Here is a 24,005-nt window from a genome sequence, read left to right as displayed (position 1 = left end):
CGGTTACCTTGGCTTTTCGGCGACCGCTATACCGGTAGGTCGGCTCGAAATTCAGAAGCTTAGCCCAACTCCTCTCTTGGCACCGTAGTGCGGCTCGCAAAATTGCAAGGTTGGGATAACTATATAGAGAACGGAGGTGGGCAAAATCTGCAAAAAAGAGAAGTGTTAGTTCGGTCAATGAACTGAAGAACCGAAATAAAATGCAAGGAAGAAGACCGAAGTTAAATTACCAGGCTCTCCCATTTTCCAATTTATAGGTCGGCCAGGATTTTGAGCTTGAAAATCCTCAAAGTTCCCAGAGACCCAAAAGAAATCATCATCATTAAGATCTTTATCCGGAGTGTGTTTAATTATCTTCTCTCGGCGGCGGCGAATTCTAAGGTAATAGACCCACCCAGCATTCTTTGAGCCAATAGAGTATTGATGAAAGATCTCGGCCAGACCAAGATTTAGTCCGGTTTGGTGGTTTAATGCGGCTATTCCCATTATAATACGATATGTATTGGTGGATAGTTGGGTGGGGCACAACCTAGTCTGTCTAAGAAATTCGCAGATTAGCGGTTGGACAGGAAACCGTAGTCCGATTTCTATTATGGATTGAAGGGTAAAAGGGACGAAGCCTTCATTGTCCCAGGGAGTAGCATCTTTCTTGGCCAACACCAGTTGGACATCATCAGGAATCTGGTAATCTTGCCTAAATTCGGCCATGCCACCAGGGGTTTCGACTAAATATCTATACTTACCCATTTGTTGTATAATTTATAAATAAATTATTTTGGTACAAAAATAAGGCTCAGTAGCTCGGTTGAGCACACGCGGGAATGCCTGGGCAACCTAAGTCTGCAAGGTAGAAAACAAAGGGGTTAAGCACAGATCGTTGGACCGCGCTACAAATTATAAGCAAGATATGCAAATCCTACTTCGGCTTAGTGGGCTGGTTCTACCTCGGTTTATCAAAAGGTTTGTTAGCTCGGTCTTCAGCAGATTAGACCGGTTTATCGTCTAGGGGCAGCTTTCTGAGTTCGGTCTAAAAAACTAAGAAAGCTGGTCTAGCCCCAAGGCCTAAATCAGTTGTGGAATGAATAAAGTTACTTCGGTTAAGCTTCTAGGGACGGCTTTCTGAGTTCGGTTTAGGAACCAAGAAGACCGGCTTGGCCCCAAAAGCTTAGTTCGGTTGACAACCGAAGTTCCTAGTTTCCTATATTCAAAATGTGGTGGTCTTATTTCGGCTAAAGTGAGTCAGGCTCTGGTAACCCATTGAAGCATTTAAGTCCTAGTTCGGTTCTTGACTACCGAGATCTACCTGTGGGGGCAAACAGGATCCTAGTTCGGTTACTATGTGATTTTGGATCTAGGGCTGGTTTTCTACATAATAGTTCATACATGCATGGAGTTCTACTGGTTTTTTCATAAAAAGTACGAAAGCAAAGCAGATAAATGGAGAAAAATGTTTGCAAAAAACATACAAGGCATGGAAAGTAAAATACGAAAACATAGAGAGCAAGATGGTTAGATTTTCTTACCAGAAAAGAGAGAAAGGAGACTGGAGTCGGAAACGGTGGCAGCAAGAACACAAGCTTGAGTATGGAAGTAGAGGCACAGAAAGAAGATGAAGACAGAGAGAGAAGATAGATGCAGGTAAATGATTCAAAAGTGGGAAAGTTATTTTGTGAAAAGGGACTGTCCTGTGTAAAAGCAGAAAGGGCGGGAACTGTTTCAAATTCACGAAGCACGAAGACGACGTGACAGCCGTCCTTAGCCAATCAGAGCCTGCCACGTGTCACTGGAATGGGAAGCGTTACAGACGCTATGATTGAAGAGACGTTTTTTACCGGACAAAACAGGGCCCGGAGTAAAATTAGCTCGGCTGAAAAATTCGAGGGTTTTTAGCTCGGCTGGAATAGCTTAAAACGACGTCAGCTCGGCTGATGGACTGGTAATCCCAATCATGCTATGCAGATGGAATTAAGGGGCAATTGAGAGGGTAATTTTTGGGAAAAATTAGGCCGAGCTGTGAGTTGGGCATTGAGGCCCAAAACGCGAAGGACTAAGTAAGAAGGCCGCAATAGATACTCCGGCCCAGAAGGGCAAAGTTACTCCGGCCTTGGGAAGACAAAGTTACTTCGGCCCAAGGAGGTGAAATTACTCCGGCTCAAGAAGAGATAGTTACTTCGGCCCAAGGAAGAGTAAAACTACTCCGGTCTGGAGGCAACTCACAGTTAGGCCGGTCTCAGAGTTAGTCCAGTCACAGTATGTTCTGAGAAGGCCGGTTTCGGAGTTAGTCCGGTCGTGACTTACAATGGTTAGGTCGGTCAGAACTTGTTACTTGGAAGTTTGATCTAAGTACGTCAAGGTTGAACAGAACAGCCGAAGTAATGAGTTAGAGGAGAAGACCAAGCGAAGGATAGTTCGGCCCTCTGTGGCTCGGTATAGCCAATTTTACTTCGGTCAAATGGAAGTTCGGCCATAAAGAAAACCATCCCACTTGGTTTAAGCAGTGGGGGAGGATGTAAAAGGATAAGCATTATCCTTAGGAGAATGAATCCTAGGAGGACTCTGCATGGAGAAATACAAGTCCTACTAGGATTGTGCCATATGAAACTTATAAAAGCTCACAAGCATCACCTTGGAGGAGGTAATTGAACACAACCTTTTGGAGAACATAAAACTTTGTCTATTTGTCAAGCTTACTGACTTAGGCATCGGAGAGGTTTCCGGCACACACCCGCCGGCTAGCTCACGTTTGTGTTTGCAGGTGACAAAGCGACGTCGTACGGAGGAGCGTGGACTTGGTCAACAGGATTATACGAGGAGAATTATTTCCTCCCCGTACAAAATGGTTGATAAATAAGGAGATCCAATGACTTCTAGTTCTTATGCTTTCTTTTAAAGTATAACACAATTCACGGACTACATATATATAAAATCAAAATGTGATTTTGAAAAGTGCAGTTAACTGTATAAAATTTATCACGAGTCTCGTTCTGATAAATTAAAACATTCATTGCCTCAGACCATGGGCATGGAAGCATAAGATATTTCAATTGTTTCACTCTTAGAAAAACAGGGAACAAGTGAGATGGGGTGGTAGGAGTCGGTGGAAGTGGTGGTGACAGTGGAGTGGTAGTAGTAATACCAGTGGTAAATTTTTAAAAAAAATTAAATTTATGAGTTACTTATACTTTTCGCTATTGTTGTTTGATCCAAATTTTACTTTAATCATTATAGTTTTAATTTGATTAATTTAGTCCCTACCCTTTCAAGTCTAGTTTCAATTTGGTTATTCAACCTAAATTTTTTTGTTAATTTTGTGTACGTATACTGTTTAGAAAAATGATAAAATTTTCAAAATTATTAATTTTAACTTCCAATTTAAATAAAAGAATCAAATTATTAAAATTTTAAAAAATTGTCAAGTATCCCAATCAATTAATTTTAACCAATTTTTTTTGAACAATTTTTTTTTAACAATAATTTTATCCAATCAACTACTGTGTTTAGAATGGTAAGTATAAAAATGGAAGTTGTAATTTTAGCTTTTTATGAAAAAAATGTGAATGAAATTGAGAAATAATATAACCTAAATAAGAAGTGTTGGTATCCAAAGAAAATTTAAAAAAAATAAAAAGATTCCAAACAACCCTAAGAGTTCCGCGTGGCCCACCCAATTTCTGCTAGGGTTTAGGGCCCGCCAATACAAGAAACAAGGGCGGTTGAAGCAGCCCAACAGGTCCGCGCGGCGACCCAACCGAGCCTACACTATGGGGTGTTTGTTTAGGTTTTTTTGAGTTAATTTATAATTTATAATTTTGAAAAAGTTATTTTGAATTGTTTGGTTAAACTTATTTTAAACAGTTTTAGATTCTAATAACTTATTTTAACTCAAAAAAATTGATTCTGAGAAACTACTCACCCCTTACTTCTGATTATTAACTTCTGCTGTAAACATATTAATTTATGATTATACTCTTAAATTTTTTTTTAATTTTTTTAAAAATAGAAAAAGACCCAAAATAGACTATAGATTATTCTACTTCACAGCTTATTTAACAAACACTACTCAACAACATAAATCTATAATCAATAGTTACATCAAAAAAATTAAGAACTTTTGATTAAAATCATAATCTATAATAGATTAAGTTATAATTATAGGTCCTGTTTGGTGTAGCTGTTAAAACAGATTTATAGATTATAATTTAACAGATTGTAGATTATGACTTTAATCATAAGTTGTTAATTTATTTGGCATAACTATTGGATTATAGATTTAAGAGCATCTCCAACAGGCTTGCTATATCCTATTTTCAACCAAAGTAGCAAGCCAAAGCCCAAAAAGAGACCTCCAGCAGCCTCATCAAATCCTTCTACAATTTGATCCAAGCAACAGTTGCTAGCTACCTGAAGCTAGCAACTGTTCATGTGCTATATATTTTTTTATTACTTTTTTCCTATGTATTAATGATGATCAAACTATTTACAAATTTATATATTAATATATATATATATATATATATGAGTAAAGTTGAAAGAAATAATATTTTAAAGGGGATAGTTAAAGTAAAGAGTATTGCTGGAATGTGTATTGAAAAAAGGATTAGCTAAATTAATAAAGTGAAATTTTGGGTAGTTAATTTGCTGAGGATTGCTGGAGATGCTCTAAGTTGCTAAGTAGTGTTTGTTAAATAAGCTGTGAACTAACTTTTTCAATTAACTTTTATTTTTTATTATTTGTCTACATTTTTCATAAAATAATAATAATATTTTATAGTCCATTTGTATCTTTTTCTATTTAAAAAAAAAAAATAAAAAAAAATCTAAGAGTATAACCTTGAATTAACATGTTTACAGTAAAAGCTGATAATCAAAAGTAAGGGGTGAGCAGCTTTTTAAAATCAACTTTTTTGACTTAAAATAAATTGTTAGAATCACAAGTTGTTTGAAATAAGTTTAACCAAATAATTAAAAATAACTTTTTAAAAGACAGAAGTTATTAATTGGCTCAAAAAAGCCCCACCAAACACCCTCATAGCCTCCGTTTGAGAAGTGAGTTGACTTTTTAATTTTTTTTGACTATTTTAACTTAGGCTAAAAAAAACTTTTTGATTTTTTTTTAATTTTTTTTATAAAAAAAATGTAATACTTTATTTGACTAAAATAATCTATTTTAACTTAGTGGCTAAATAGCCGCAAAGCCCTTGCCAAACGGAGCCATAATCTGTTTAACAATCACGCCAAACCAAACGGCGCCATCCACAGAGAGAGACTCGAGTCCAGACACCAGACTGCGAGGGAGTGCGAGGCGAGTTTGGTGTTGTTGGCCGTTGGATTTCAAAATCAATGGAAGAGCGAAACGTCGAAGATGATACTAACAACAATCCTCAAACCACAGTGGAAAACTTCAATCAGATCGTCCACTCTGTTTCTTCTTCTTCTTCTTCCAACCCAACCCAACAACAACAAGAAGATCAAGAACAGTCAATCGAAGCAACTGAAGAAGCAGAGTTGAACAGACTTCTGGTTCCAGATGTGCTCGATCTTCCTCTCACTCCTCCCTCCGCTGTTGATTCCAACTTCGTCCCTTACTTCGCCCCAGGTTTCTTTTCCCTCTCTTCTATTATTCCCCCCAAATTATAAAAACTTAAAAAAAAAAAAAAAAAAAAAAAATTCAGTTTAAAAACCCTAATTCTTTGTTTTTCAATTAATCAAAATAAAAAATTTGACCTTTGTTAGATTGCACTCATCTTTCATTCGTCTTTGACTGTCATCAGACTTCATCAAACCAGGACATGATCAGTATGTTTATCGTCATGCCAATGGGTACGACTCCGATATATATACACATTTTTTCGTTCCACTACAACTTTGATAATCTTGAGAAATTTTCTTTCTTTTGTGATATAAAAAAATAAATAAATAAAAAAGCTTGTGCGTGATCGGATTGGCACCTACACATCTGGCCCATAAGGATGAAGGAGGAGTTACGGCTGTTGATTTCAATGTAGGAAAATCTGATCGGAGTGGGATTAAAGTGACGGGGAAGCGAAAGAAGGTAAACTTTTGGTTTCTTGTTAAGATTTTGGCATGTTTGAAGAATCTTATAGACTGAAATATATAGAGAAAGTTGCCTTGTACTAGTGTAATTTGTACTGTTAGTTCACATAATGATTTGACTGGTATTGGGAAATTGAAACTTGATGCAGTAATATTGACCCATTTTGCTTGTTGACGTTCCATTTCTTTTCCCTAATCTACATTGATTCTGGAACTTTTTAGTGTAACAAATATACACATGAAATTGAAAGTTTGATGTTCTAATTAATCATTTTTATTGTTTGATATTCTCTTCCTTTTTCCCAAGTATTGCTGGTTATATTAGAATTGGTCAAACTTTTTGATTTTTCTTCAAAGTATACACAAGAATCTCATTTGGGAAATCATATTTTGTAATCAAATAAGATTTATTTTTTGAAATTTGTATGCATAATTTGACCTCAGAGTAGAATTGTCAACACAGGACGTATTGAATGTGATTTTTGTGCTCCCTTATACATGCCAAATTTGTACATCACTGCCCTGTAGGAAATGAACTACTTATATATTTAGGTATTCAGATGTCTTTTAGCTACCCTGTTGACTAATATGTATTTCAAAAGCCCAAAGACATAATCTGGTTAGTGCACTAGAAGAATAATTAGCATGGGAAAAGTATAAAAATTAGAGAGTAGAAGTATGATTGATTTTTCCTTTTCCTTTTATTGCCCCGCTTTCAGGATGGTCAGTTCCAGAGCTTAACCTTAATCATATAAACAACCAATTTAATTGTAGGTTAACTCCATTTCACCCAAATTTTTTTCTTTGCACTAGATGGTATAGTCTGAGCTGCCCATTAAATTTTTTGTTGTGTACCTGGCAAAGTTGTTTCGATTAATGTAAGGACATGTCCTGGTGCAGAATGCACAACATTTTGAATCCAACACAGCTTTGTGTAAAGTGTGCACTAAAGAAGCTTCTTACATTGTCAGGTTTAATGTTGCTTCCCATTTCCTTTTTTCCATTCAAGGTCTTTTATTGTATCTTATTTATGTTAATGTTGAATGATAAAAGGTTTATGTGGTTTCTCTCAGGTGCTGTGTAAAAGGATCTCTACTTGAAGTGAATGATAGGTTAATCAAGCAACCGGAACTGCTTAATTCAGTGGTAGGGAACAACATTTACGTTCTGATTTATGCTACTTGATATATATGTTTATAACAATTGTCAAACTATACATCACATCCAAAGCTATACATCACAATTGTTTATCAAAAAGGTGCTTTTTGATTGTTCCAGAATTTTATGAAATGTGAGGCATTGGGGGTGATTCCCTCTCCCTTTTTCTTAGATCTAGGCTAGAGTCAGTCCTTCCCTTGAAAAAAAAAAAACTAAACCTTTTCCTGTTATAGTCTTCTGATTCTTCAGCACACCTTTTCAGCATCGTAGCAGTTTGCACCAATCATGATCTTTAGGAACTTCTTTATTAACGTTGGACCTGAGGAAACATTATATTTGTGAAGCCAATGTATCACAATTCTGTTCCAGTGAAATAGAATGTAAGGCTAGTTTAGCATCAAATAGATGTCTTGTATGGCCATGATGTATCCAACTTTTTAACTTTATACGCAACATGCAACATTTTGTTGAATTTCTTTCGCGCCTTCATTTAAAAGCTGCATTGGATACATCATACGAGTTTGTTTCCTGTTCATTTGCCTTTTGGGGCTGCACTGCAGGCAGATAGAGAAGGATATATTGCAATAATGATGCCAAAACCAGCTGATTGGCTTAAGGCCAAGGCTTTGTTGATGGGCGTTGACGAGTACAAGAAACTGAGAGAGCCTCATTGACCCATTTTGACAGATTGCAATAAAATACCCATCTCCAAATTATTTGATCAGGTACTGTGCTTGCTTTTATTGTTATTTTTTTTTTGGCACTTCAATGTATAAAAGTAATTTATTGGAGGTTTTCCTCAATTTTGGTAATCTCAAATTAATTTCATGTAACAATCTGTTTTTACACATTATGAATTATCTAATTATGTTTGAAGCTTAAAATTTGCATTTTTATGTCATAAGTGCTGACAAGGCAATGGCTTCTGAAAGTGAAATTTACTTCTGTAAATGCAGAAAAATATTATTATTAATACTTTTACTATTGATTTGTAATTGTATACAAGTAGCTTGTCAAAAAGAATTTAATTCGCATAAGAAGTTTATGAAAGCCAACCAAATATGACTACTTACAAGAGTCTTATCAATGATCGCCCTCTTTATTTTAAGATACAATCATGTTTTTTCATCTATGTGCCCGTTGGAGCTCCATAATTTCATGCATGACTAGCGTTCTTGATCTGTTTATTGTGAGGAAACACAAATATATATGCTCCTCAAGTTCTTCTAACTGTTCCAAAAAGCACGTTTGATTGATCCGAAACTCTCTAACAACCTCCATCAAAACCTCACTGTTCCCATTCGTAACACACATATCAGCAATGGCTTTGTTGTGTTCTATCTCATCTTGTAACCTCATCACAAGTCGGCTCATTGTGTCGAAGTCATTGATCAGTATAAAAACCCCTTTTGCTGCAACTTCAAGTTGTGCTCCAAATCTTTCAAGCAAGCTCATCTTGAGCCCTCTCGTGACCAACTTGCTCTTCTTAACTAATCCTAAAGAACAAACAACCAGCCCAGGAGCTGCAAAAATGCCGACCATGCTATGAACCGCGAGGACAAGCAATGCAAACAAGAGTGCACCGTAAGAAACCACAAGACCAATCCCTAAAATCTTCTTACAGTATCTAATGAACTTTGCTCTCCTCCTCACCGTCCTTAACTTCTCTGTTAATTTGTGAAGCAAAATGCCATAGCTATTGTGTATATCACGAAATCGTGTTGGGCTAATTATTAGTAGCGGGTTCTTAAGACTTGCAAACAAAGTGAGCTCCTCAAATATAGCATGGGATTGAGTGCAATCACTCGTCCTTTTGGTAAGTTTGATTACCCTTTTGATTATCTGATAATTAGCACGTGCTTGGTGGACACTGCGAAGGAGTAATTCACAGGCATTGCACGCTTCGAAGCTGGCTTCAAAGTAATCAATGAGGAGGTGATGAAGATTGGAGCCTTCGATCATGTTGGTTAGGGTTTCTTGGCGCGGCTCGAGCAGGTACTCAGAGAGATGGATACGCAGGGGATTCGAAGATGAAGAGGAAGCTAGTCTATCGAGGCTTTTTCTTCCCATCTGACCCTGAACTTTGGTTAACATATCTACATAAGACTTTGTTCTATGGGCTTCCATGTACTCTTCATTAACGCTTAACTTGTTAGCCAAGCTATCCGCACGTTTATTTTCACGTCGACCTGAAAACAGAAGATGACCACCAAACATCACAAATCAAGATACAGGAGTGCTCAAAAAATTATCATCTACTTTCTTAAATTTTATAATCGGAAACAAACCTGTTCTTGTGAAGGGTGATTTGAATTTGAAACACACCATCTTTGTCGTACGTGTCGTGACCCAAGATAGGGATAGTTAATGAATATCTCTTCCTTTCTTTGTTGTTTTATTAAAGTAGATTGTGAGAGAAATCAAACAGGGATAGGTGTTTTCTTCTAATTTGTTGGAGGAAAACAAAAACAAAAACAAAAACAAAAACAAAAACAAAAACAAAGAAAACAAGAAGCTAGTTGGCTGTTAAGACCGCCTCTGAGAAATTGGTTATATATGGCTTTTGAGAAAAGATTCACACACGACAGCGTCCAACACACGTTTCGTTATCTACGTGTAATTGCTTTGCTTTGCTTTTGAGGCAGCCTTAACTTCAGCTCTTGTGGACCACGAATTTGACGAGGTGATGTAGTTTTTTTATTTTATTTTTGATCATGTGTGTTTTGTTAGTTCAATTAATTAAGCATCTAGTTTTGAACATATATGTTACAATAGCAATAATATAAAAAATAAAAAATGATATAGTAAAATTTTGTATTTATTCATTTTAAATTCAAATCAAAACTTAAAACTTCTATCAACCTTATTATTTTAGAAATATCTTTGTGACATCTTTGGTGGAGCTTTTAATATACAATTTCAATTTGCAAATCATTTCGGTGTTACAATATCTATGGTGATATATTTTAAGATTATTATATAATTAAGAATTAACAATACATTAAATTTTTTATTAAGGAAAAAAAAAATATAGAGAGGTGGATAACCAATTGGAGGTTGCATTAAATGGTTTGGGATAGAGATGGCGTTGCCGTTTCTTGGAGTCCACGTTTGGGAGAGTGACTAGTCTCGGGAAACACCTCTCTGCTATGCCACGCGTTTTTGGGTATATTCAATGGGGGTGGTGTTTGGGGTATACTATATATAAGTATATATATACATATTTTTCTGAATCAAATATATATATATATATATATATATATTTTAGTTTTAATCATATCACTTATTTATTTTTATATTTTTTTAGTAAAAATTAAAAAGTTTACTTATTTAGATCATTCCAAACAACTCTTTAAATAAGTGTATTTTTTAAATTTTTTATAAAAAGATATATCAAAAATATAAAAATGATATAATCTAAAAAAAAATATGTTATTTTAGGTATGCCAAATAATCTCCTTGGAAACTTCACGTGATATTACTCACCACATTTGACACGGCATGTCTATCTCATGCTTTGCAATTTGTAACACCTTTTGCCATAGTTCTTCATCTTTAAAAAATAAAAATAAAAAAAGTAACAAATCTCCTTCCAAAGTTGAAGATGTCAATTATTTATTTAGTGTACTTTTTTTTATATTATTATTATTTTTTTAACCTGTAGGTCTTATTTAATCAAAAGGCTAAATTATAAATACACCTTTTGATATTTGTGGTTTGAAAAATTACAAATACCCTTTATTATAATTTTTTGTTTAACAGAATTAACAAAAAAAAAATGAAATTTATAATTGCTCTCCTATACAATAATAAAATTACATAAATTATTAATTGAAATATATTTTTAACATCATTAAAAGATGTTAATTGACTTGATGATTTATTAATAAAATGAACGATTTGTTATGAAATTAAAAAAATCTCAGGGGTATAATGTAATTTCAAAACCATAGAAGGTGATTAGTATTTTAATCAAATTTATTTGTTATTTACCCAAATCAAAAAGACTCAAAAAGATCAAAAAAATTTAGAAAACAATTTTTTTTTTTTTTATACACTTTTAGTAAACTTTTCTAAATGAGTTGCCAACGAGTGTCATGAGAGCATTAATTAGTAAAATTTAAAATAGTTGTACATTTTTTTATGGGATCGACTCTCAAAAAATAAATAAATAATGTAATTATTTTAAGCTTATTAACAAGCATTTTTAAGGTATCTGTTAACAAAACAATTTCTAAATTTGGTCCAATTTTTAGAGCCTCTAAGTTGGAAAATTCTAAGAACTGATCATTTTTACAAATATTTTTTTTAAATCATGATATACAAATAATAGAAAAATTGTAATTAAAATAGTAGTTGCTAAACCATCCTTTAATGCTTTGTCAACAGGGCTCATTTATATTTCAAAATCTAAGTTATTATGCATAACGTGACAAATCTTTTCCTCTTCTGCCATATTTTAGTAATTAATTACCAAAATAGTTTTGCTAAATAGATGCAGAATGTATATAAATGAGTAAGATTTAAAATTTTTTAAATATTACTATATGTAATTATGTTATTGATTCATGTAATCAAAAAATTTGTCTGACCTAAATTAGGCACTAATATGAATATATCTTTGCTTGACGTCTGAAATTAGGCAAATAGAAGTATAAGACATCTTTGCTTTCACTTCAAAATACAGTTAATGCTCACGCTGCATATCCCCATCCCTTTGTATTTAGAGTTAGAAAGTCCAGGTCATGTTTGTTTGGATTCATATGTTGGAGGAGATTAAAAATACGATAGAATTGAATGATGAGATTATTAGTATGGTAATATTAAGTTGGAGATGTAAGATAAACAGTGTTTGTTTGTATGCCACCGGATTAGTAATACTATAAATAGTATTAATATATAAAATTAATATTTTTTAATTTTTAGTATTTTTTTTAATATTATAATTAATTTTTTTGTTCAAAAAAATATATTTTTCACTTAAAAATTATTTAAAAATTCAATAATCCCCTCACTCAATTTTTAATCCCAACCTTCTCATGACTTTGTTAATCCTACCACATTGAGGGATTACTAATTGAAGGGGATAGTTAATCCTCTCACTCATATCACCAACCAAATACTCTTTAAGTGGCTTTCACGGACTATTAGTCCAATCCCCCTTCCCAAAGGGCCAAACAAACATGACTTAAAGATCAATCTTTTTCAGTCAATTTGATTTTATTTATAATTTATCAATCAATTTGATTATTCAATTTTTAATTTGAGTTAAATTATTGTTGATAAAATTTATGAGTCAAATACATTTGTTCAAAGAAGTAAAACCACACAAGAATTATTAAAAGTGTTAACCAGTTTTAAGTCCAAAACACCTTATAGCTATGAAAAGCTCTAGTTTAAAGATTTGATCATTTGTCAGCACTAGCAATGTCAATGACGAAACGGTACTTGACATCATTCTTTGAAAGCCGATCAAGAGCTTCATTGATCTTGTTTGGCGTAGTCTTTTCAATGTCACATTTAATGTTGTACTTCCCGCACACATCCATCATCTCTTGAGTCTCTTTCATACTCCCTGTCATGCTACCCTTCACTACTCGCTTCCCTGGCAAATGAAACAATATGTTAAAATAAATACAGAGATAAATAACATTTTTCTATTCAATCATAAGTTGGAAAAGGAGTAGATGTCGATGATGATTCTTACCAAAAATCAAAGGGAAAGAAGGAAGGTCAATGGGCTTGTCTGGTGCACCCACAATCACCAATGTTCCATTCACTTTAAGCAGTTCTAAGTAAGACCCAAGTGAGTGCTTTGCTGCTACTGTGTCCAAAATCAGATCTAGTGACCTCTTCTTTGCCTGTGACCCCCAAAAAATAAAATAAAATTCAAATTAAGACTATCATAATTATTTTTGGAATGGGTTGACTGGACACATAAAAAGAGGCCCAGCCCAAATTTGTACAAATTTACAAGAAACTGTCCATCATTAGGGCCTACTTTGTTTCTATTTCGAATCCTAACTAGACATTGCTCACCTACTTACCAGCCAAATATTAGGATAGGTTCGACGTCTCTTAAAAAAGTTAAAAAATTAAAAAATTAAAAAGTAACTATCTTATTTAAGTCATATTATCTTATTTAAGTCACATCACCTCTCTATCACATCACTTTAAACTCAATTCATATTTTATAAAAAGTCAAAAAGTACACTTATTTAGAACATTTCAAACAATCTAAATAAAAAATTTACCTCAATATGTAATGGGCCTACTTAAAATTCAATGTAAGATCCAAATAAAATTTTCAGCTCAACATTTAATGGGTTAATAATAGAAGAAATTACTCAATAATTTGGGAACACCACGTCATTATATTTTATGTCAATCATTAATTATTTAGTCTCATATTACTTCATTATCCTTAACATAAATCATGGATCCCTATTCTTCTTTACCAATTAAAATCTTATGAAATACCACTTGTCCATACTCTAGAAATAGTGAATACTCACACTAACAGTAGATAGACAAAATTTAAATTGTCAATTTGCAAAAAAGTGTCCAGTTGACACAATGTAATAGCTCTGATTAGGGGTGTAAGAAAAATTGAAAAAATCGGCCAAACCGATTGAATCAGATCAAATCGGCTATATTTGATCTGTTTTTTAATAAGAATTGGTCTGTGCAATTTTTAAATTTGATTTTTTTCGATTTTCGGTTCAATATCGGTTTAAGCACCTTGTGCACCAATCTAAACCGAAACCGACCGCTTCAACATATATTATATTTATAATATATATATATATATATATATAATCTAATAATATAATGATATTAATAAGTATAATAAATTATTAACCTTATCATCTTTATAACCTAAGTTTGTAAACTCTTATTATATATATCTTAACTCTAACTCATTATTCTTAAAATCTCAATATTTTTGAATTTTATTTTGTTTTTATTTTTGTTAATTTAGGAATTAAAAAGTATGTATTAAATTGACGAATTAGATATGTTTGAAATGGTAGACAGATAACTAATTTAATATTTTTATGTAAATTAATGATTATATTTAAAAGTGAATTAAGTTTGAAAAATCCTAAACCGATTAAACAACACCAAATCGAACCGTTTCAATTGGTTCGGTTCGGTGCGGTTTGATGGGAAAAACGATTTATATTGGTGTTCAAAATAACAAAACTAATTTTATCGATTCGGTGTAATTTTTTACCTGAATACTGATAGTACCGAATCGATTACATCCCTAGCTCCGATTATTCTCTCCACGTGCGGGAGAGGCAATTGTCCTTTCATTATATCCAAGAACATAAACACGTGATTACAAACAAAATAGAGAGATTAATTAGAAAATATTTTTTCAAAACATTTATATCTCAATTAATTCATAAGATATTTTGATATTTTAATAAGTTTTATTATTTAAATATTTAATCTATTAAATCATAATTTTTATAGTTAAGATATTTTATAAATATTTTTATTTTTATAAATATTTTTTGAATAATTAACAATTTGATAATGTGAACATTCATATTTTACAATATGAATATTCACATGGCATGTTAACATTCACATCACTAAACATTCACATTGTAAATATGAATGTTATTAAGAATATTTTAATAATTATATTATTTATAGAACTTATTAGAATATAAAAAAATAATATGAACTTAATGAAATATAAATAAGTACAAAGAGATTTTTAAAAAGTTCTCCTAAATAAAACTCATTCATGATAATATAATTGAAATTATAAATTATAATAGCAAGTATTTTAATGTAAAATAATACAAACGATCGTGCTACGTAGCTCGAAAATAGGGAGCCCGAATGGCTCGATTTTTTTTTTTTTTGCAGAAGAAGAATGAAGACCAGGAAGAAGAAGGAAGAAAGGAGGAGGAGGAGGAGGAAGAGGAGGAAGGAGGGAGGAGGAGGAGGATGAGGAGGACTAGAGGGGGCATAATATTTGGGGGAGGAGGAGGAGGAGACAGAGGCGGGGCGACGGCGGTCGGAGGCTGCGGCGGGGCTGGACTGGGCGACGATCGGCGGATCGACGGTTGGGAGGGGCGACGATCGTCTTCTCTTCTCTCTTTCCCTCTGCTTCTCTCTTTCTATCCCTCTCCCTCTCCCTCTGCTTCTCTCTTTCTCTCCCGCTACTTCTCTCTGCGTCTTCTCTCTCGAGCCATTCGAGACAAAATGTTTCAAGCTACGAAACATTTCTCTAATACAAAATTATATCATTTGTTTTTTAAAAATTTGTCGTTTTCGCATGGTTACAACATAAAAGTACAAATACCCAAAAAGAAAAAAAAAGAAAGAAAAAAAGAAAACATTGAGGACAGGTACTGAACCTTGAAATGCACAATCTACCCCTGAGATTATCACGTGGTTGTGACAAACTATGCTCCAATAACCCCTGAGATTATCACGTGGTTGTGACAAACTATGCTCCAATTTTTCCCTCTTTTTTTTTTTTTCTTTTTTTAAGAAAATGTTTGAAAATTCTAGAAAATGAGCTTTAATGGTCTTGTGTGTGGGGATTCCATTTAATTTGACGTTTTGGCCTTGTATATATATATATATATATATATATTTTTTATTTTTTACATTAATAGGACTCAATTAGAACTCTAATTTTAAGAGATGAATCACTACTTATTTTTTTAAGCCATACTAATTTTTTCCGTTAGAAATGCTGCCAGATAGGTCATAGATGGTAAGTGGAATTCTTGTGATGAGAATTTCAAAATATAATTTCCTTATAGATAAGGGGTTGATTGGGAGGATTGTATCCTTTATGCTGTATTTGGTTGGTAAATTTAAAAAAAAAAAAAATGGAAAGAAAAATAAAAAATATAAGTGAAATTTAAATAAAATATACTTATATTTTATTTAGTTTTACATATCTTTTCTCTTTCTCTTTTTAAATTATTTCTCAAATCCCCTACTAGTTTTACACATCTTTTCTTTTTTAGTTTTCAAATCCCTTTTAAATCTCCTAACTAAATATATTGTTAGTAAAAAATCAGATTCATCGTATATCAATACGCACGTTATTGGATCTTTGTTGTGCCTCGACGTAATAACAACTGTTGTGGTGTGCCTATTTTCAGAGCCCATCCAATGTTCACATCTATGATCTATGCAGTCCATTTTATAAGGCATATCATCTAGATTATTTATGTAAAAAAGTGAAGTTAATCAAACTTTGGAAGTCATATGATTAAATTACATTTGTTTTATCAAAGTAAACTTCAAATATAATTTTGAAAATAAATCATTCATTCATGTTAAAAGAATAGCAAACCTGCATTTGAGCAAGATCAGTGCTGACAATGAAATCGTCTGCACCCAACCGGTGTTTAGCCTCGTCTTCTTTAGATGGGGAGGTGCTGATGACAGTGACATGGTGACCAAAGGCCTTGCCGAATTTGACAGCGACATGGCCGAGACCTCCGAGTCCGATCACTCCGAGCTTTTTGGGAGGGGAGTCAAGCTCAAGCATGTTGTTGTCCTTCAATGGGCAGAACACAGTTACACCAGCACACAACAATGGTGCTGCTGCATCCATTGGTAGGTTTTCTGGCACATGCACCACATATCTGTCCACCCAATCCAATTACAGTCACAACCAACCACATTTCATTTGAATCACACCAAGAGATCTTAAAGAGAAGTCAAATAAGAGAATTCAATGTTTTACTCTGCTATACACATTAAATCATAGAAAATTGCTGAAATATTTAATGTGCCGAATGTCTGAGACCCACAACAACAAATATCACAGATATTTTTATTTTGTTTGATTCTGTAGCTATACTACCACGTAAATTTGTGGATAGATGTCTTTGTTGGAAGCACTCATAATCGTTGAATTATGTACCAATTTTTTTTTACATAAATGTAATAATTGTAATTCTTTTAAAAAAGAGGTGTTGGGATATTTGGAGAATAAAATAAGAGTTTTGATATGGACCCTACAAAACCTAACCCCGATCACCTCTGAGAGAGAGGGAGACAAATAAAATAAAATAAAATAAAAAAATACATACATACATATATATATATATATATATGCCTTGTCCACATCAATTGAGAGTCATAGGGATCATAAAATAATATTATTGACCCTTTTAACATATTTATCTTAAATCATAAAAAATTATCCAAAGTATTTGTGAGATTCTTTGTTCTCAAATCTTTCTATTCTCTTACCAAAACATTCATAGCTAGTTGAATCATGCCTCAAATTTTTTGCATCTCGAGATTTTCACATGATTCAAAAGTTGTGTGAGTTTAGACAGAGAGATTTGGGGGATAAAAAATTGTTGGCAATTTTTTCATATATTTTTTCGTATTGGGTTGGGAAAAACAGGGTAGGGTATAGGCCATTTACCTCTGATCTGCAACGAGCATTTTGGAGTAGCCACCATAGGTGATGCTACCATCCCAGAAAATGCCATTGTATGTAAACTGAATCTGGTCACAGTAGTTCTCCTGCGAGTCCTTGCAGAACTCGCATTCCAAACACGACGCCGCCAAGCATCCCACGCCCACCCTGTCCCCTATCTTGAACTTGCTCACATTGCTTCCCACCTTGCTTATCAACCCTGTTATTTCATGCCTACCAAACACACACACACACACACAAAACATTTGTTATATTAATAGAATTTACTTGTGACCCATTCCGTGAAATTTCTCTGTGCAATTAGGCTTTTTTGCGGTTATTTACTTACCCGGGGACAACAGGGTACATGGTGATGCCCCAATCGTTGCGAACGTGGTGAAGATCAGTATGGCATATACCACAGTACAAGATATCGATGGTCACATCGTTGATGCCATTTTCTCTGCTTATACATAACACATGAAACATTAACATGTATCTATAATATATACTAAAACTTAATGATAGTTGAAATTAATTGGGCATACCTTCTTTTGAAGGTGTAAGGGGTGATCTTGCCAGAGGAATCATGGGCTGCCCAGCCAGAAACAGTTTGTGTGTGGTTTGGAGTTGTTTGAGCCATGAGAGAGAGAGAGAGGGAGTTGGGATGGTTGATTCCTTGAATGTATAGCGTATAGGCTACAGCAACTTGGTTCTAAGATGGGATGAAGTTTGCTCCTCTTATAGTATTTAGTGCAGCATGGGACAAGCATGTGGTAGTTGGCTTGGTAGGTAGTTATGAATACTTTAATCGAAAATGTTTACTTTCTGAGATTATTTTTTTTTTAAATTATTTATTGGAATAATATAGTTATAATTTATGGTATCTCGATGAGTTTATAATTTTAAAATATCATGTTCATAACTCAAAATATCATTGTGTATAATATTTTTTTTATATATATATATATATATATTTTATGTTTATATGTCATTATTCATATTTAATTAAAACTTTAGTTAATGACTTGTCTTGTCTAACAAAGTATTAAATAATTATATATTTCTCAACTATAAATTTTTATGGAAAATATAAAATTATTTTAAACTCATTAACCATATCGACAAGACTCGTCTAATATATCCACTTTTATATACAACCATATAAAATGTGTTAATGAACTCAATTATTAGTGGAAAAATTTCATTGATATATATATATATATATATATATTGGGGGTTGTATGTGAATCAAATGTTTTCAGAGAGGGATTAGTTTTACCAACATTTTGGTACATGCATTACCATAATTAATATAAGAAAAATTCTTTTCATAACACATTAATAATTAAATTATGGGGTTAAATACATTGTTGATTTCTAAAGTATGAGCTCTATTTATGTTGTTCCCAATCTTTTAATTGCATCAATTCAATCCCCAACTTATTCCATTTGTATTTGAATCGTCCCTAATGTTGTTTTCGTTCAAATTCTCACCATATTTTGTACATATTTAGACAAAATATATTTACTTCAGTTATAAAATTTAGACCAAAATGACATTAGGTCCATTTAAACACAAATTCAATAAGTTGAGTTCATAGTCATTTTCGTTTAAATTTTATAACAAAAAGCACAAAGATATTTCGTCCAAATGAACAGATATTTAGACAAAAACTATAATAGGGACTATTTGCTTTGGTCCCCAATTCATCCATTTTATTCATCAATACTTCCATATAATTTTGTCCAAATTTCTTCATTGAGATAAAAATTAAATAAGTTGGGGATCAAATGAATACAATGAAATATTACAGACCAAAATAACATATAATGAATATACTTTGAAAAGTGTAAAGTTCTTTATTTTAAAATAAAAAGTCTCACTTCAGCTATATTAATGCCATTTGTTACAATCTCAAATAAGTTCAAAGCAAATAATGTAAACGAAGAAGCTAAAATAGTCACTTTCTCAATAATTGAAATTTTTATTTTTCTTATTTTAGATTATTTTTAGGACATAAAAAAATAAAAATAAAAATAAAAAATTGCAATAAATATTGCAGAACCACCGTCCACTAAACCGTGATAAGCGTTTTTTCTATAATGAGAGGGACCAAATGAGGGTATTGGATATTTCTTAAAAGTTGCGTTTCATAAGGGAGAAGCTGGCTTATTTGGACCCCGCAAAACTCTTGACTGATGAAAACTGTTGAATTGAATTTCATTATCAATGCCTTTCGACTTCACTATGATTTTCTGTGAAATTTAGCTGAAACCTTCTAAATATAAACTTTTAGAAATACACCTTCTCGTACAATCCTGTTGACCAAGTCTGCGCTCCTCCGTACGATGTCGTTTTATCACCTGAAAACACAAACGTGAGCTAGCCGGCGGGTGGGTGCCGGAAACCTCTCCGATGTCTAAGTCAGCAAACTTGACAAATAGACAAAGCTCTATGTATTCAGAAAGTAAAGTTGTGTGTTACCTCCCCAAAGGTGATGTTTGTGAGCTTTTATAAGTTTCGAGTGGCACAATCCTAGTAGGACTTCTATTCCTCCATGCAGAGTCCTCCTAGGATTCATACTCCTGTAGGATAATGCTTATCCTTTAACACCCCCACTGCTTAAACCAAGTGGGATAGTTTTTACCATGGCCGAACTCCAATACGACCGAAGTAAACACGACTAAGCATAGCTGTAGAATGAGTTGAACTAGTTCTTCCTTCTACTCCTTACTTCGGCTTTTCATGTGTAATTCATGGTACGGTTTAGACCGAACTAACGATTCGCGACCGGTATAAATCCAAGACCGATCTAACTTCAAGTTGCTTCCGGACCGAAGTAACTTTTATACGTATCTTGGGCCGGAGTAATTCTATACCTCTTTTGGGCCGGAGTAATTTTTACGGCCTTTTTTACTCAGCCCTTTGTATTGTGGGCCACTATGACCATCTCATAATTCGGCCCAATTTTCACCAAAATTACCCTCTCAATTGCCCCTTAATTCCATCTGCACAGCATGATTGGGATTACCTGTCAATCAGCCGAGCTGAAGTTTTTAAGCCTTTCCAGCCGAGCTAAAAAAACCCTTTAGCCTTTCCAGCCGAGCTAAAAAACTCTTTAGCCTCCCGGCCGAGCTTATTTCACTCTGGGCTTTACTTGTCCGGTTAAAACGTCTCTTCAATCACAGCGACTGTAACGATTCCCTTTCCAATGACACGTGGCAGGCTCTGATAGGCTGTGGGTAGCTGTCACGCCGCCCTCATATTACGAAAAATTTGAACAGTTCCCCCTTTTTCTCTCTCGTCCTTTTTACAAAACAACCCCTCTATCCTTGAATCATTCATCTACACTATTCTTCGTCTTCTCTTTCTGTGCCTCTACTTCTTCAACTACCAAGCTCGTGCTCTTCATTGCTGCTACTGTTTCCATCTCCAGTTCCCTCTTCTTCAATCTGGTAAGCAAATCCATTTTCCTTCCCCTGTTTTTGCTTTCGTATTTGTTCTATGCATTTTGTTTACTGTATTTTTGCAAAACATTTTCTTCCATTTTTGTTTCGCTTCTGTACTTTCATGGAAAAACTTTAACAGTAGAACACATGAGCATATGATACATCCTGTAGAAAACGAACTTTTGATCCATAATCATGATGCAACCGAACTAGGATACCGTTTATGCTATATATGTAGATCAATTCAGACAATAACCGAACTAGAACTCGTAGAAATAACAGTAGTTTCAGTAAGTTACCAACTCCTGAATCACCCTAGCCGAGATAAGCTCACCGAACGAAGTTTGGACTCATTAAACTAGGAACCTCGGTCTTCAACCGAGCTAAGCCTTTGGGGCTAAGCCAGCTTTCCTAGTTTCTGAACCAAACTCAGAAAGCTGCCCCTAGAGGCTCAACCGAAGTAACAAAACTCATAGTTCAACCGATTTAGGCCTTTGGGGCTAAACCAGCTTTCTTAGTTTTTTAGACCGAACTCAGAAAGCTGCTCCTAGACGAGGAACCGGTCTAACAAAATTGTTTCCAAAACAAGTATGCCGAGATGCTTGCCAAGGTCTGGCTAATAAAAACCTTGCTCAAACCGAGCTATCAAGCATTTTTGCTGAACCAAGATAGAACCTGTCCACAAAATCGAAGTAGGGCTCTTTTACCTTACTTTTAATTTGTAGCACGGTCCAATGATCTGTGCTTAACCCCTTTGTTCTCTACTTTGCAGACTTAAGTTGCCCAGACACTCCTCTGTGCGCTCAACCGAGCTACTGAGCACAACCTTTGCACCGATCTAATTTATTCATAATTTATACAATAGATGGGGAAGTATAGGTACCTAGTAAATACTCCGGGCGGCCTAGCCGAATTCAGAAAAGACTACCATATACCTGATGACGTCCACCTGATATTGGCTGAAAAAGACGTCATTCCCTGGGGTAATGAAGGCTTTGTCCCCTTCACCTTTTTATCCATAATAGAAACCGGACTACAATTTCCAGTCCAACCTTTAATTTGCGAGTTTCTTAGGCAAACTAGACTATGCCCAACCCAACTATCCACCAACTCTTACCGCATCATAATGGGAATAGCCGAACTGAACCGCCAAGCCGGACTAAACCTTGGCCTGGTCGAAATCTTCCACCAATACTCCATTGGTTCAAAAGAAGATGGATGGGTCTATTACTTAAGAATACGTCGTCGCCGAGAGAAGATAATAAAACATACACCAGATAAAGACTTGAACGACGACGACTTTTTCTGGGTATCTGGGAATTTTGAGGATCATCAAGCCCAGATTCCTGGCCGACGTATAAATTGGAAAAAATGAGAGCCCGGTAAATTTACTTCGGTTTTCTTGCTTGCTTTTTTATATTTTGATTTTTTAATGTATCAACCGGACTAACAGTTGTCTTCTTTCGCAGATTCTGCCCACCTTCACTCTTTATACAGCTACCTAAACCTAGCCACTTTGCGCGCCGTACTACAGTATCCAGAGCGTAGCTTGGCCAAATTGTTGAAGTTCGAGCCGACTTACAGATACAGTGGTCGCCGAAAAACCAGAGTGATTGATTTTCTTCTTGAAGACGCCCTAGAGCCGGACCCAACCTTACCACAAATCAGACTAATTCCACTCACTGCTGAAGAGGAGATGGCCAAAAAGAACAGAGTAAGGGCTCTCTTGACCGAAACCAACAGGGCCGAAGTACCACCAGCAAGTCAAACCCAAGAAACGGTGGTGGGCCTTCCTATTCAACAACCGTCCTCATCCCGCCGAACCAAGCGCCCCCGGACCGCCGAAACCGAACAAAGTTTGGTTGATGAAGAAGAAACTGCTCTTCCACCAAGCCTGCCACCGAGCCCCCAACCGGAGCTTTCTGACCGAACTACTACTTGCTGGGTACCAAAAATTACCTTCAACAACCGAGATATGCAAGACTCTGACTCGGTTGTTGCTGAGAAGGATCACCAGTTGGCTTTCAACCTGGCCAAGAGTGTGTGCCTCCCCAAAGATATGGAGCACCACCAAAAGCAATTGAACACCGAACTGAAGGCCATCCGGTCTTCAACAAAATCCATGATCTTGGTAAGTAGCTCTGTCTTTCTGTGTAGTTTATTCAACTTTTACTTCGGTTGATGTGTATGTTTTGGTACTTGTTATGATTTTTCCACGATCTTTGTGCTTTCAACTGTTATCTCGGTTTTTGCTTGCTTAAACTAACTATGCTTACCAGTCAACCACTCCTTAGCCGACATAATTACTTCGGCTAAGGAGTACACAGTTTGTTTAATCGAGCCCACCACTCTTCAGCCATGCCCTTACTTCGGCTGAAGAGTACAAAGAGTTGGTTTAATCCAGCCAACCACTCTTCAACCATGCCCTTACTTCGGCTGAAGAGTACAAAAGAGTTGGTTTAATCCAGCCAACTACTCTTCATCCATGCCCTTACTTCGGCTGAAGAGTACAAAGAGTTGGTTTAATCCAGCCAACCACTCTTCAGCCATGCTCTTACTTCGGCTGAAGAGTACAAAGAGTTGGTTTAATCCAGCCAACCACTCTTCAGCCATGCTCTTACTTCGGCTGAAGAGTACAAAGAGTTGGTTTAATCCAGCCAACCACTCTTCAGCCATGCCCTTACTTCGGCTGAAGAGTACAAAAGAGTTGGTTTAATCCAGCCAACCACTCTTCAGCCATGCCCTTACTTCGGCTGAAGAGTACAAAGAGTTGGAGTAATCCAGCCAACCACTCTTCAGCCATGCCCTTACTTCGGCTGAAGAGTACAAAAGAGTTGGTTTAATCCAGCCAACCACTCTTCAGCCATGCCCTTACTTTGGCTGAAGAGTAAAGAGTTGGTTTATTCTAGCCAACCTCTTA

The 24,005-nt window shown here is 34.8% G+C and overlaps 3 protein-coding genes and 1 long non-coding RNA gene across 4 annotated transcripts in view; 2 read left to right on the top strand and 2 right to left on the bottom strand.

Moving 5' to 3' along the window:
• The window catches only part of LOC145820884 (uncharacterized), a 137,524-nt gene extending 114,422 nt beyond the window's left edge, over nt 1–23,102 (top strand). Inside the window, exon 3 of the long non-coding RNA XR_014362934.1 lies at nt 23,091–23,102. This is a non-coding gene — a long non-coding RNA (uncharacterized LOC145820884). The remainder of the gene's footprint in view (nt 1–23,090) is intronic.
• LOC114265892 (Single hybrid motif superfamily protein) lies at nt 5,199–8,096 on the top strand. Its single transcript, XM_028206749.2, has 6 exons — nt 5,199–5,596; nt 5,772–5,820; nt 5,926–6,052; nt 6,955–7,025; nt 7,128–7,200; nt 7,773–8,096. The coding sequence occupies exons 1-6, from the start codon at nt 5,341–5,343 to the stop codon at nt 7,884–7,886; spliced, it is 690 nt and encodes a 229-aa protein (XP_028062550.2). The 5' UTR covers nt 5,199–5,340; the 3' UTR covers nt 7,887–8,096.
• On the bottom strand, nt 8,150–9,883 carry LOC114265890 (transmembrane protein (DUF677)). The gene is made up of 2 exons (XM_028206733.2): nt 9,501–9,883; nt 8,150–9,401 (listed from the first exon to the last, which is right to left on the bottom strand). The coding sequence occupies exons 1-2, from the start codon at nt 9,538–9,540 to the stop codon at nt 8,338–8,340; spliced, it is 1,104 nt and encodes a 367-aa protein (XP_028062534.2). The 5' UTR covers nt 9,541–9,883; the 3' UTR covers nt 8,150–8,337.
• Nucleotides 12,468–18,507, bottom strand: LOC114265898 (putative cinnamyl alcohol dehydrogenase 6). The gene is made up of 6 exons (XM_028206761.2): nt 18,181–18,507; nt 17,982–18,095; nt 17,639–17,866; nt 16,550–16,844; nt 12,920–13,073; nt 12,468–12,817 (listed from the first exon to the last, which is right to left on the bottom strand). Exons 1-6 carry the CDS (start codon nt 18,273–18,275, stop codon nt 12,621–12,623), a joined length of 1,083 nt encoding a protein of 360 aa, XP_028062562.2. The 5' UTR covers nt 18,276–18,507; the 3' UTR covers nt 12,468–12,620.
• Nucleotides 23,103–24,005: the final 903 nt, after the last annotated feature.

This window comes from Camellia sinensis, chromosome 3 (assembly GCF_055761805.1).
Source record: "Camellia sinensis isolate YWXY chromosome 3, ASM5576180v1, whole genome shotgun sequence".
NCBI classification, from domain to species: domain Eukaryota; kingdom Viridiplantae; phylum Streptophyta; class Magnoliopsida; order Ericales; family Theaceae; genus Camellia; species Camellia sinensis.
Note: the sequence above shows the minus strand (reverse complement) of the source record. Positions and strands in the feature narration are given on the sequence as shown.